General features: G+C 35.7%; 1 protein-coding gene across 1 annotated transcript in view; it reads left to right on the forward strand.

Annotated features, from left to right (window-relative positions):
• UNC13C (unc-13 homolog C) overlaps positions 1 to 11,120 on the forward strand; it is a 612,072-nt gene extending 600,952 nt beyond the window's left edge. Inside the window, 3 exon segments of the mRNA XM_032342611.1 lie at positions 3,873 to 3,965; positions 5,740 to 5,899; positions 9,184 to 11,120. Coding sequence (XP_032198502.1) covers positions 3,873 to 3,965; positions 5,740 to 5,899; positions 9,184 to 9,469 — 539 coding nt within the window. The 3' untranslated portion in view covers positions 9,470 to 11,120.
• Positions 11,121 to 13,945: the final 2,825 nt, after the last annotated feature.

Consider the following 13,945-nt stretch of genomic DNA (forward strand, 5'->3'; position numbering starts at 1 on the left):
CATAATTTCTATATGTGGACATTATGCCTGAATCTTAAAGGAATTTAATTTTAAAATATTCCCTTATTAAGAATTGAATTATTGTCATAATAAACTTGGAAGCATTTCCTAGCAGCTGTTAAATGCAAGGCTCAAAATATTCTATGTATTCTTTAATTATCTCTTTTTAGCCTCACCACAGTGCTGCCAGGTAGGTGGTTTTATACCCACTTTAAAAACAAGAAAATGAAAGTTCATGGAGTTTTAATTATCCGTTAATGAGTGAGTGAGACCATCTGCATAATCAAAGCAGTATGATTCCACAGCCCAGGATTTTTAGCATTTGAAGGAATCAAGAACAAAATTGCAGATTGTTTGTGGGATAAAGAAATGAACATATTTTTATAGTAGAGCTGTTTGGATAGGGTTTCATAGGATAACAGAGAAAGGATGTCCACAACATGTGGTTTGTCTTGGTGAAAACATGAAGAAAGTTTTCAAGAATTGACTAATGTGAACAGCACAGACCTATGACATGGATCAAGTAGAAGGTCATCAAGAGCATCCTAGGAAAGAGTTAGGTTTTAGGACTGGATTCATGGCACAGTGAGATGCAATGGTCTTTCCAGAAGAGAATGGAGTGATCCATCTCTTACGCACATGAGAGGAATTATTTCTAGAAATAAATCGGACTATGGGGCGCCTGGGTGGCTCAGTGGGTTAAGCCGCTGCCTTCGGCTCAGGTCATGATCTCAGGGTCCTGGGATCGAGCCCCACATCGGGCTCTCTGCTCAGCAAGGAGCTTGCTTCCTCCTCTCTCTCTGCCTGCTTGTCATCTCTCTCTGTCAAATAAATAAATAAAATTAAAAAAAAAGAAAAAGAAAAAGAAATAAATCGGACTATGCCTCTTAGAGCCAAAAACTTCAGAGACTTCTCAGCAGCTCTGGGATAATATCTCCACACTTCTAAATGGCATTCAGGGTACCACCGTGTTGCTAAAGCTTTCCTCTGGCTACTACTCCCTCATCTGTGCTCCATCCATACTAAGCTGCTCGCAGTTTCCAGGAGGCACCATTCTGACTGATGCATGTGCTCTCATGCTATTTCCTTGACTTTGTCTAAGAGATGAACTCCAACTCAGCCTTGAGGAGCCTCCTTAAGGATTTTCTCCTCTGGGAGTAATATTTCCTAAGAAATTAGTGTCTATTTTTAGCGTGCTCCTCCCTTCAAAAACTGTCTCATTGTTCCACGAAGGAGTATTGGGAAAATACTCGAAGTATTTTCATTAAAGTTATGAGCAAATCAAAAACATTAACTCTGTTAACCAAAGTCCCAACAGTTGGCACACCCCAATTAAGATTATTTGGAAAGGATTTAATAAACTACATAGAAAGGTATGGGCAGGGGATATAAAGAAACCAGAAGGAATAGTGAACTGTTAAACTACTCTTTGCGTTAACAGTAACAAGGGAGGAGGAAGCAACACTCGAAAAAATATTGTCACCTAGTGAGGGCTGCTTGAAGGAAATTATGATGTTTGGTTACAGGATTCAGCCAGCACAAGGTAAGCCCACAGGAAGGTGACCAAAGAAATAAATATCTGATGTGACTCTCTTCCCTGCTTCTGATCTCTTGCCGGGGCTTCCCTTTGGCCAGACCCAAATAGACACTAGAGTATAGAAGACATCACTAAAATTGTCAGACAGCCTCTGAGGACAGAAGGCAGAGTGGAAAAGTGTGGGAAATGAATTTGGAGAGCCAAATGGAGGCTAACAGCATATCTACTTTAAATACTATCATGTAATATAATAGAAGTACAAGCCAATAAAATTAGCAAAGGCAAATAAGAGGCATAAAAACTAGAAAGGAAAAGTGAAATGTTTCACTGATTAAAGATAATTGATTATCTATGTGTAACACTCAAAAGAATTAAGGGCACATTTTTCATTAAAAAGTTCAGGGGGGGGGCACCTGGATGGCTCCATCGGTTAAGCATCAGGCTCTTGATTTCGGCTCGGGTCATGATCAGGGTTGTGGGATCGAGCCCCTCTTTGGGCTCTGCCCTGTGCATGGAGTCTGCTTAAGATTCTCTCTCTCCTTTTCCCTCTGCCCCCTCCTTTCTCTCACTCATTCTCTTTCAAATAAATATTTTTTTTAAAAAAAAGCCTTTAAAAATATGTACCATTCACACAAAGAAAAATGTAAAACTATAAAACATAATTGAAGTACACAGAACAAGACTTGAATAATAGGAAGTTATATTCTATTCCTGAAGAGGAGGACCTCATGTCATAAGGTTATCACCAACTTAGGGATAACATAAAACTATCCTATATATCACCAACCTGGTGGTGGATCACGAACATGGATGGATCTAGAGGGTATAATATTAAGCGAAATAAGTCAGTCAGAGAAAGGCAAACACCATATGATTTTACTCACATGTGGAATTTAGAAAACAAAATGAAAGACAAAAAAAAAAAAACCAAACTGAAAAACCAACTTTTATCTACAGAGAACAAAATGATGGATAGTGGGGAGGGGCGGGTGAAACAGGTGAAAGAGATAAAGAGTCCACTTATGATGAGCACTGAGTAGTGTCGTAGTATTGTTGAAGCACTGTAGTATATACCTGAAACTAATATAAATTCTATGTTAATTACATTGGAATTTTAAAAATTTTAAATAAATAAGAATTTGCTTTAAAAAATCTCTATGGGACAAAATTAGAGTTCACCTACTCTGACAAGTAAATTTCACTTATCGAAATTACACTATAAACTTGTAAATATGAATAATACTTACTATAGTTTGTTCTTGACAGCAAAAGATCGGAAAACAAGATATGGTTAAATAAATTGTAGTATATTCACATAATGGAGTAAAGGCCAAACATTATTTTAAATGTTTTAAATGTTTCCATGTTTTAATTATTTGTAAACATTTCAGTGATTCATTTTCATGCAACTACTCATTGAACATTTACTTTGTAGTTAGGGCTGTGCTATTCCAGGCTATTGAGGGATAACTTTATACATATTGAAATGGAATAATCTATGAAGTTTTAGGTGAAAAGATAAAGGTAAGGTAAAGGATAGTTAGAACATATGCTCCTATTTGTGGAAAAATATGTATGTTCATAGATGTTAATACATGTGTGTATATTAAGAGGTTGGTGTTATTATTTTTATTTTACAAATAAGAAAACCAACTTGAGAATATGGCAAAATCTGATCAGGGAGCCAGTAGTGGTATAACTATGATTCGAATTTAAATTTATCTGACCCCAAATCACAGGGACTTTCCAATACAGCATGTTAACTCTTGAGTAAACTTTATGAGGGGAGAATGAACTACTCCTTTTTATACCATCAGCAGACCTTGCAAATATACATTATAGAACTTGTACTGTACTGCAGCAATGTATTCATAGGTTGGTCTCTCCTGGTCTACTGTGGGCTTCATGAAAGTAGAAGCTCTACAGAGCCATCTTTGTGGCCCTACTGCTTTGGTAGCACACATTTCAGAAAAGGTCTTTCAGGCATGAAAGTCAATAACATACCTTTGCACATAAACAATGAAGAGAGCTTAATTGGGCCTAGTGAGGCAAGTGCGAGTTCTTTTAACCATACGAGTACTAACACAGTGTCTTATAATATCTGAGGATCATATGAAATTTTAGCTCAGTGGGCTACATATGTTTATACCAAAGCTTCAACCCCGAAGAGCAAATTTAACTTTGTGAACATTTGTCGATACCTATTATGTGCTATTAATCAAAAGAACCATTCATTTCCATGAACTCACTTTAAAGTCCCTTATGCAGAAAATGTACCTGTCTATTATTAAAGTAGTCTGAAAGTTTGAGGCAGTAAATGTCTGCTCATTTACAGGTCGCCCCTCCAAAGATTCAGTGGGTCAGATATCTGTGCATGTGGACATCACCGCAACCCCAGGAACTGGAGAGCATAAAGTCACTGTAAAAGGTATGTATCATGTCCAGATGGACCAAATAGCCTAGTAGACTTTAACCTTTACAATAATATAAAAAATGTAATTTTTTCTTATATCTATTTTTAAAAACATGTAATGATTTTAGGGCATGCTCATAGCCTTTTCATGAAACCAGAACTTTTGATCTAAAACTGAAAAAAATCAACGGCACAGATATTTAGCCTATATTATCTGAAGTATCTAAATAGTTTAAATACATTGGAGATTACATTTCAAACTGGCATACATTGAACATTTTCTCTTGTTGATGCTAGGATATACATTGAACATTAGGGCTAAGGTCAGCTCCATAACCCGTCAAATCTTATATGTTGGGTCACTATGTTCTTACCATTCACATTATCTACCTATATACTTGTTTTTCTATGTGATTTTCAATAACAGACTTGATCTTTTTCTTTGTAATGACTAGTTCAATTTATTGGTTTTAGATTGCAAAAATAGGGACGCCTGGGTGGCTCAGTTGGTTAAGCAGCTGCCTTCGGCTCAGGTCATGATCCCAGGGTCCTGGGATCAAGTCCCACATCGGGCTCCTTGCTCGGCAGGGAGCCTGCTTCTCCCTCTGCCTCTGCCTGCCTCTTTGTCTGCCTGTGCTCACTCGCTCTCTCTCCCTCTGTCTCTGGCAAATAAATAAATAAAATCTTAAAAAAAAAAATTTCTTAGATTGCAAAAATATAATCTGAATGCGGCAGATATTTCAAAGGTGAAATTTAAGTGTTAATTTTGCTCAATAAAGCCATATTCTGTTTTATACTATTATAGAGTTAGTCACCATATCCACCTTATTAAAAACCATGGCCTTCTGACACATTTTAAATTTGCATCGCCTGATGTATAGCTTGCATTATAAAAGTAACAGTTATAGTCTATAATGGATTATGTATGGTGTTGGTAAATGGACATGCCTACACTTGCCAGTGTCTTTAAATATTTTACAAAAATATTTTGACGCTACATATCAAATACTCAAAGTTGTGAACTTTTACAATAAGTATTTTAATTACAATATATTTTTAAACGTTTTTCAAAGGATGACAAAAGTATACACAGAAGAATGCACATTTAAGAATTATTTATGATGCCTAAAATTAGGAAAGAGCCATAACAGTAACTTATTCATTAAACATAGGATGGAATATCCATATAGTTGACTATTTGCAATTTGAAAATATATAATGAATTAGAAAGATATCCACAATAGACTTTAAAAATATAGCTGACTCATAAGACTACAACTGCTCCCATTCTACAGATAAATATTGAAAGCATACATACCAAAATATTACATCGTTGCCCCTTACTGATAAAATTACAGACTTTATTTTCATCTATTCCTTATTTTCTGTATATTTTTTAGGTGTTTTATGATGAACATATCTTCACTTTTAATATGAAAAAATCACATTTTTAGTTAAACAAGAATGATAACTTTTCATTAGTAAAAAAATGTCATTTCAATTTTAGCTAAATTTTCACTACACCAATACCACACAGTTTAGAACTGAAAGCTCAGTCAAGTGTGCATTCAGAAGAGTAAATTGCTTTATGTGTGTGTGGGGGGGGTGTGGGTGTGCGTGCATGTTTATCAGTAGGGTTACCACACTATCAAGGGCAAGTTATGGCTTCATACATCATTAAAAAGAAATTAATTCTAAAAAAAAATGAACTCTAAGGACCGAAGAGGAGGCTAAGATTCCACACATTTGTTTGCTAACACTTTGCATTCCTTTCCTTTATGGTTTTTAGTGATTGCTATTAATGACCTAAACTGGCAGACCACTGCAATGTTCCGGCCCTTTGTGGAAGTCTGTATACTGGGACCTAACCTTGGGGACAAGAAGAGAAAACAAGGCACGAAGACAAAAAGCAACACATGGTCACCAAAGTACAATGAAACATTTCAATTGTAAGTTGGGACCCCACTCACCTACTCAGCCAGGCAATAGCCATTATACAGCTTAAACTTACTGAGGGGATTAGGGTGGGAACGACACTAGGCTTTGCTAGGGAAAGGGAAACCTATAGGTTTCGTCCAGGCAAGAGAGAATACTGACTCACAGTTGGTAGAACCTATAGGTTCATGTATTCCTGCTCTTCCCTGATCCCAGCAAATTAAGACAGCTGAATTCAGTTTTTAGTTCCCTTCCATTGCTCAGTAGCTGTCCAGTGCCTACCATGCATTAAGCACTATTGGAGGAATTTGGTATATATAACAAAAGGTATCTGCTCTCATTGAAGTTACTTTCTGGAAATGAGGAACATCATGGATGAGAAACATCAAAATCACAAATAAGCAAAAATCTATCATAGGATAATACTATACAGAGAATTAAAACAGGCTGATATCATAGGTTGGTTGATTGGCTGCTTAGAGTGGGTGTTCAGAGAAGCCCCAGTCTGAAGACTTTTCAGATATGAATGTGAATGATCTGATTTATATATTTAAATGATTATTCTTTTTGCTGTATAAAAAAAAATGATAGGAAAACAAGAGCAAACATGGAGAGATGAGTTAGAAGGCTATTGCAGTCGTCCAGGCAAGAGAGGATACTGACTCACAGTTGGTAGAGCTGGTAGGAGGGAAAGGGAAGTGGGTAGTAGAGAGAGAGAAGGAAGTGGAAACTGGTGGTTATGTATTAGAATGGAACTTGCAGTCGACTGGGAGTAGCCCATGAGGGAAGGAGTATATAAGCTAGGCTTCTGCAAACACTTAATTTAGGATATTTCATCAAAACAGCCTTATTTACAAAGGAATCTACCAGGCTGTGAGAATTGAAGGACTATGAGCCATAGTGATATAAACTGGGTCTAGTAGGGGTCAGGCTACTTTCCCTACTGTGCATGTAGGAGATAAAGATTGGTTACTAAAACTGGGGTGTCGGGGTGGGGGGACTTCACGTGTCATCAACCACCTCAAAAGGAGCAGTGGTCTTCCCTGGAGTACCCTAGAGGCAGCGTCACACATGAGGGGCCAGGGAAATAGACTCTGACCTCCCACTATTACTTCTGATATCCTGAAGGAGCTTCCTTTTGGTTAAAACCAACAGGAAGCCACAGTGTGAAGAAGCTATTGATACAGTCCTTATAGGTCAGCATTCTTTTGCAAAGTACATGAAAGATGGAAAGTGTATCTGGCTGAGGCAAATAGAAGTTATCTGGCTCTGAGTGAAATCAAAGATGACCTCTAGGTTTGGGGCATAAGCAGTTGCATAGATAGTGATTTCCTGAGGTGGGAGAATCGGGACAAGAGGTGAGATCAAAGATTGTTTTAAATGGATTGATTTGGAGATGCCCAAGGGACATTCCAGATGGGCTATCAAATAGAGAGTTGGATCTAACTTGAGAAATAACTGTGTATAGATATAATTTCATCAATCTAGATGAATCTATCAGGGATAGAGAAGAAAAGAGGACCAAGACCTTGGGGTTTACACGTGCACACACGCTTAGCTTACCTAAATACTTTATCACTGGTTTGGTTCTTTGTTTTGCATCCCTAGTTTCCCAGAGATTTTTCAGCACAGTAAATTCTGAATATTAAACTCTGTTACCACCCATCAGAACTTAGCCATCCCACCACATCTCTTAAAATGGCTGTAATAGATTAAGCATATTCAAAATCCCTGCTAATAAACCAGCTCACATCCATGTATGTACTCCTCTAAATTACACACACACACACACACACACACACACACACATTGATTCAGTTAAAATGTCTTCTACAAGTTTCTAGGAATTACTTGAACCATGCAAAATTCAGATATAACACTGTGAGGTCGTAAAGCCATGCATAATTCTGGGGAAAGGCAGCCTTTTGGAGCATTTTAATTCATAAGAAGATCTAGCTCCCATCAGATTTTGCTCTTCTGTTCTTATCCATCAGGCCTCCATTTTCTTTCACATTATTTCAGGTTATCTCTAAAAGAAGTACACACTTCAGTTATAAGCGTTGCCCAGAAAAAAAAGTTTGGTCTCTGCAAAATGTTTGATCTAAGAAAGTCACTTAGAAAAGGAAAGGATTTGGAAGCTCCTACTGCTGAGGAACAGATGTGCCTTCATTAGAAAGTGAAGGAGATCTGAGGATGCAGTAAAATAAGGGGCAGGGGAGGATTACTCTCAGCGTATTACCTCACAGCCTTCTTCATTATGCTCAGTTCTGCGCTGCCAAGTTGTTATTAGTCCAGGCCATCCTCAGCCCCACACTTGACAGGTGTCTAACTGTTGCCATCCGAAAGAACCAGCACGGAAGCACCACGCTCTGCTGGAACTGATTTACTCTGGAGATTTGGATCTAATTTGGCATCTTGTGAATAGTCTTGTTGTCTGTGGTAGCTTGATAGTCTAGGTTGTGTATTCCCCTGAGAAAAGCCTCCTAGATATAATAGCATGGCCAGGAGTCTGAGGTAAAGAAAAGAGAACAGAACTTCTATTCTGAAAAGTTCTATGAAAAGGCATAGAGCTTCTGGCAAGAGCTACCGCTTTCCTTGGTCTACCCTCCACGACCCTTCCCCACCCCGTCCTACTCCTGTGTCAGTGAGAAGACCACACCTCCAAGAATTAAGTATAACGTATTTTATTATTAAATTATCTATTAATCTTTATCTATTATCTAATATTTATCTATTAAATATCTAATAAATACCTCTTATCTATCTATCTAATAAATATCTAATATTTATTATCTATTAATATGTTTAATATCAAGACAGAAAAGCATATTCAGATTGATTTCCTATTTCTATATAGGCAAAAAAGTACTTAATTTAGATTGCTAAGTAATATCTGTGTAAAGACAATCTAAAATGGAAATGATATTTGCATCAGAGTTAAAGTACATGATAATCAGGGGAGGGAGAGAAACCCTAAGAGACTCTGAATCTCAGGAAACAAATGAGGGTTGCTTGGAGGTGGGAGGGGAGGGAGAGGGGGTCTGGGTGATGGACACTGGGGAGGGTATGTGCTATGGTGAGTGCTGTGAATCGTGTAAGAATGATGATTCACAGACCTCTACCCTGAAACAAATAATACATTATATGTTAACAAAAAAATAAATACATGATACTGCATTTTGCCAAATAAATGGCTGAGGAATGGAGAAAACTTAATTTTAACAGTATTTTAGAACCACATGGAGCCCTAGGTGAAGTCAAGCTTTTGCTCAAAGTTCTTATTTTTAATTCACAACAGCATTCTGGGTAATGAAAACCGGCCAGGGGCCTATGAACTTCATCTGTCAGTCAAAGATTACTGCTTTGCCAGAGAAGATCGAATTATTGGAATGACGGTAATTCAACTACAGAACATAGCAGAAAAGGGAAGCTATGGGGCATGGTATCCCCTTCTGAAAAATGTCTCTATGGATGAAACTGGTTTGACTATCCTTAGAATACTCTCTCAGAGGACCAGCGATGATGTGGCTAAAGAATTTGTAAGACTGAAATCCGAAACCAGATCAGCTGAAGAGAGTGCTTGAAACAAATACTGCAAGATATCATCTTTGAGAATCCACAAACTCTGACTACTGCATGCATGTGCAAATACATGGGAATGTTTAGTTCACTACGTTTCAGTGTTTGCCAGTACTCAAGTACAATGTCTACAAAGTATGTGGAAAACCTACTGAACTTTTATAACAGTTCTGGTCTTTGGAAAATAAATGTTCCATGAAGTGCCAAAATTACAATGTTAAGTGAAAATCCAGAATATCTTTTAAAATGTTTCATTTCATTACCAATTTCTCATCCTTTAAACATACTAAAAACAAACAAACAAACAAACAAAAAAACCTCATTTTTTCAGTTTGTCCACTGTCTTTTGTTAAATTCGCTTATATTTCCCATAGATCATAAAGCATTTGTTACCAAATTTTGTTTTATTTAGACTTACCTCATTGTAGATGTCATACAAGTTAACTTTTTCTATCATAACTAGAAATACAGTCACTTCTAGAAAGTGTTTGTAATTTTATAGTTGCAGATCTATTGTGATGATTTTTGCATACAAATTAAAATAGAAAAGGTGGGAAATATTTTATGTCGACAAGTTTCCAACCTTTCTGAAATATCACTGTGAAGAAAAGCTATTAAAGCAAACTTATACAAAGCAATGCTAAATAGTTTGTTAACAATGTTTGATATATTGACAAAACTTTGTCCTTTTAAACTGCCAAGGTCACATCACATTTGTTTTTAAAAGAAAAAAAAAAGGTTAAGTTGATACATTTACCATTTAGCATTATGTCTTAGCTTTACCAAATGTCATTCTTTACAAAGTCATAGGATTAAGGGTTTAGAGATGCAGTGGAAGGTTTGTTTCTTCAAATTATCTATAATAATTAACTATACTGTTAGTGTTTTGCCTCTGACAGTTATGACTATCTCCTTATTTACTTAGCATTCTAATCAAGTTACATGTTTTCTTTAAAAAATATATTCAACAATTTATACTGAATGCAGCATTCCTATATATTGCACTGGAGCAAAAAGACACGTCTTCATCTATTTAGTGAAAAATGTAAAATAAGATCCGAAGAAACTGCTTATAATTTTATAATTTATGTTATTTACAAGCCCAGAATGCATCAGATACAATAGGAAAACAACTCAATACAGCTTGGTACATTAAAATATAACTAGGTTGGATTTTGAATATGAAATAGTTTATGAATATTTGCATTTTCTGTCTTTTTATGGTTTGACTTTTTAAAGTCTGTATCTAAATACTTGGCCGTAGAACAGTTCCTGTAATTGTAACTTCTGGTCATAACTGTTAGTGGACAACATACACATGCAGAAACAAGAACCTGTTACAATGATTATGTTTTGTGAACAAGCTGGTCTGCTATGGTAAGGACAGAAATGACTGGTATCATGACTCTCAGAACATTTTGCTACTGGGTGTGTAAACAACAGACCAGTGAGATCCACTAATTCATGTTAAATTGTTAGGCAATTGCTTTGTTGATGACTTCTCCAAATGCATAGTACAGTGCTGTCCTCTGGCATATGCATTAATAAATGGATGTATATGGAACACATGCAACGCTATTGTATTTTCTGCCTTTTTATTTCATTTATGCAGCATAATTCTTAAGAATAAAAACCCCAGGCTCTCTTTACTGGCTAGAACACTTTTCACATTTTTTGGTTCTAATGTCCCATTAAAATTTGAGAAAATTGGGGTGCCTGGGTGGCTCAGTGGGTTAAGCCTCTGCCTTGGGCTCAGGTCATGATCTCAGGGTCCAGGGATCCAGCCCTGCATCAGGCTCTCTGCTCAGCAGGGAGCCTGCTTTGCCCCCTCTCTCTGCCTGTCTCTGCCTACTTGTGATCTCTCTGTCAAATAAATAAATAAAATCTTTAAAAAATTTTTTGAGAAAATTCTTCCAGGTGTTATGTTCATGGAAACAACTCCCCATTATAGATAATGACACTGAACATAAGGAAGAACTAAGATATCCACCTGTAGGTCTCTGAATACTGTTAAGCCCCAAGAGGAAAATTCAACATTTAACATATGAATAAGCAACATTCTTAAATAAAAACTTATGTTACAGAAGATTTTATTATTTGATTGCATGATTAATTCTAGGCTCATCTTACAATGATTTTACAGAACATGAACTTGAGTTCTTTAAGGAGCATGTTGTCATAAAGCATGACACACTCAAAGAAATGGCAGTTTGGGTTCTCATGGATCACTTAAAAAATTTTTGAGCTAAGTATTTTTTTCCCAGTATTTAATTGAATGTAGACATTGTCTTTTTTATATACAGTTGTATACAATATATATCAAATGCTAATGGTTGCATTGTGAATTGAGTCTATTTATTAATATCACAAAACACAGGTAATAATTTAGAAATGGTTCTAAATTCTGTAGGCTTTGTTGTTTTCTCCCAAAGTAGTAATCACTTGAGGTTCACAGTGATCAATGTCAAATGTAAGGATCTATTACAGTGTGTGGTAATTTATCTTATCTAGATAAGATATGCCAAGATAAAGCTCTGTTATTCATCTACAGATAAACCTCACATTAGAAGTTCTTAAAGAAACCCATGAAAATAAAATTCCACCAAAATGAAGTACTGAAAACCATAGTGGAACACTTACTATTTAAAGGAACTCTGAAGAATGATCAGTTAAGTAATCAGATCTCCCTCTATTTCTAGGATAATTTATATATTGAATTTCCCTTAAACAAGGCACATTTACAAATGACAATTTTAGCCTCATGTTTTTCACTTGGCTTTAAAAATAAAATGTTTGGAGTGAGCTTTATGGTCTCCTTTTAATTTCTCTAATTTATATAAAGGTATGTTACATGACCTTTTTCATGAAGCAATAGTTTCAAATCTTTATACTTAAATAATCATTTATATAGGAGTCAGAAACTCTCTGTGGATGGATGTCTGATTCCCACATTACCATATGCAGAATTCTTGGACACACAGGGAGGAGGAGACTGCTTTTCCTGGCAGTACCTTGTGTGTATATTCTCTCCAGTCCTTTGAAACAGCTGGCTCTTGCTCCTGAACTTTAGCCCTCCACAGGCTGCTGATTTCTCTGCTTGACACTTCTGGTGTTTTGTTGTTGTTGTTATTGTTGTTGTTGTTTGTTTTGTTTTGTTTAAATCCAAAATGAGAATATATCTCTTAAGGGAGGATAAATTCCAATTTATGCATATCACATTAGATATATTCTTCATTATTTTTTCACATTATGACAGCTTTGAAATCAGGATGTATTTTATAAACATTGGCACATCATAGTTTGATGTTTCCTTAATAATATATAAAAACAGGTCATATTTCAATGAATAACTTCTTGGAAATAGTAAGTATATTTATGAAGGTTTATATACATAGGAAAAGAAAGTGATGGTTAGTTATCAATTTAACACATCATATATATTTTAAATTGCGTATACTCTTTGGCTATACATTCGTGTTTTGACAGATTCATAGAATCATGTTTGGTGAATATTTTTGCACCTATATTCAGGAGCTATATTGACCCCTAGTTATTTTCTCTTGTTATGTTTATGTCTTATTTTGTCACCACGATATCCTCCTAAAATGAACTGGGAATTGTTTCCCCCATTTCTACTTTCTGGAAGAGATTATATGGAAATGATTTAAATGTTCCCTTAAAATTTGGTAAAATTCAACACTGAAAATATGTGGACCTAGATTTCTTCTTTATTGAGAGGTTTGAAACATCAAATTCAACTACCTTAATGAATATAAAACTATTAAAGCTATCTATTTCTCCTTGAGTTTAAATTTATTTGTGTCTCTTCTAAAGAACTGCTCCCTTTCACTTACTTGATCAAATTTATGAATATCAAGTTTCTGTAGTACTCTTTAATAATTTTTTTTTACCTATAGGATCTACACTGATTTTTCCTCTTAATTTTTATATTGATATGTTAGTATCTTGAGTCTTTATTTCTTGTTCAATATAAGGACTTAACTTATTTTATTCATCTTTTAAAAGAACCAGCTGTGATTCCACTGATTTTCCTTTTTTTTTTCTGCTTTGAATTTCAACATTTTCTGTTCATTATTTTCTTACATCTGCTTGGTGAGGTCTTTTCTGCTTCTAATTCATTAAAGTGGGACCTTCAATTATTGATTTGATATCTTTTGTCTTTTAAAATCTAAGTACCAATGACACAAATTTTCTTTTTTTAAGAAACTTATTTTATCATTTTTTTTTATTATGTTATGTTAGTCACCATACAGTACATCATTAGCTTTTGGTGTGGTGTTCCATGATTCATTGCTTGTTTATATTTTTCATATATTTATGAAATATATGCCCTCCCTAATATCTATTACCAGGCTCACCAATCCCTCCAACCTCTCCCACTCTAAAACCCTCAGTTGGTTTCTCAGTGTCCATAGTCTCTCCTGGTTTGTGTCCCTCTCCAACTTCCCCCCCTTGATTTT

This window comes from Mustela erminea, chromosome 5, assembly GCF_009829155.1.
Source record: "Mustela erminea isolate mMusErm1 chromosome 5, mMusErm1.Pri, whole genome shotgun sequence".
Taxonomy (NCBI): domain Eukaryota; kingdom Metazoa; phylum Chordata; class Mammalia; order Carnivora; family Mustelidae; genus Mustela; species Mustela erminea.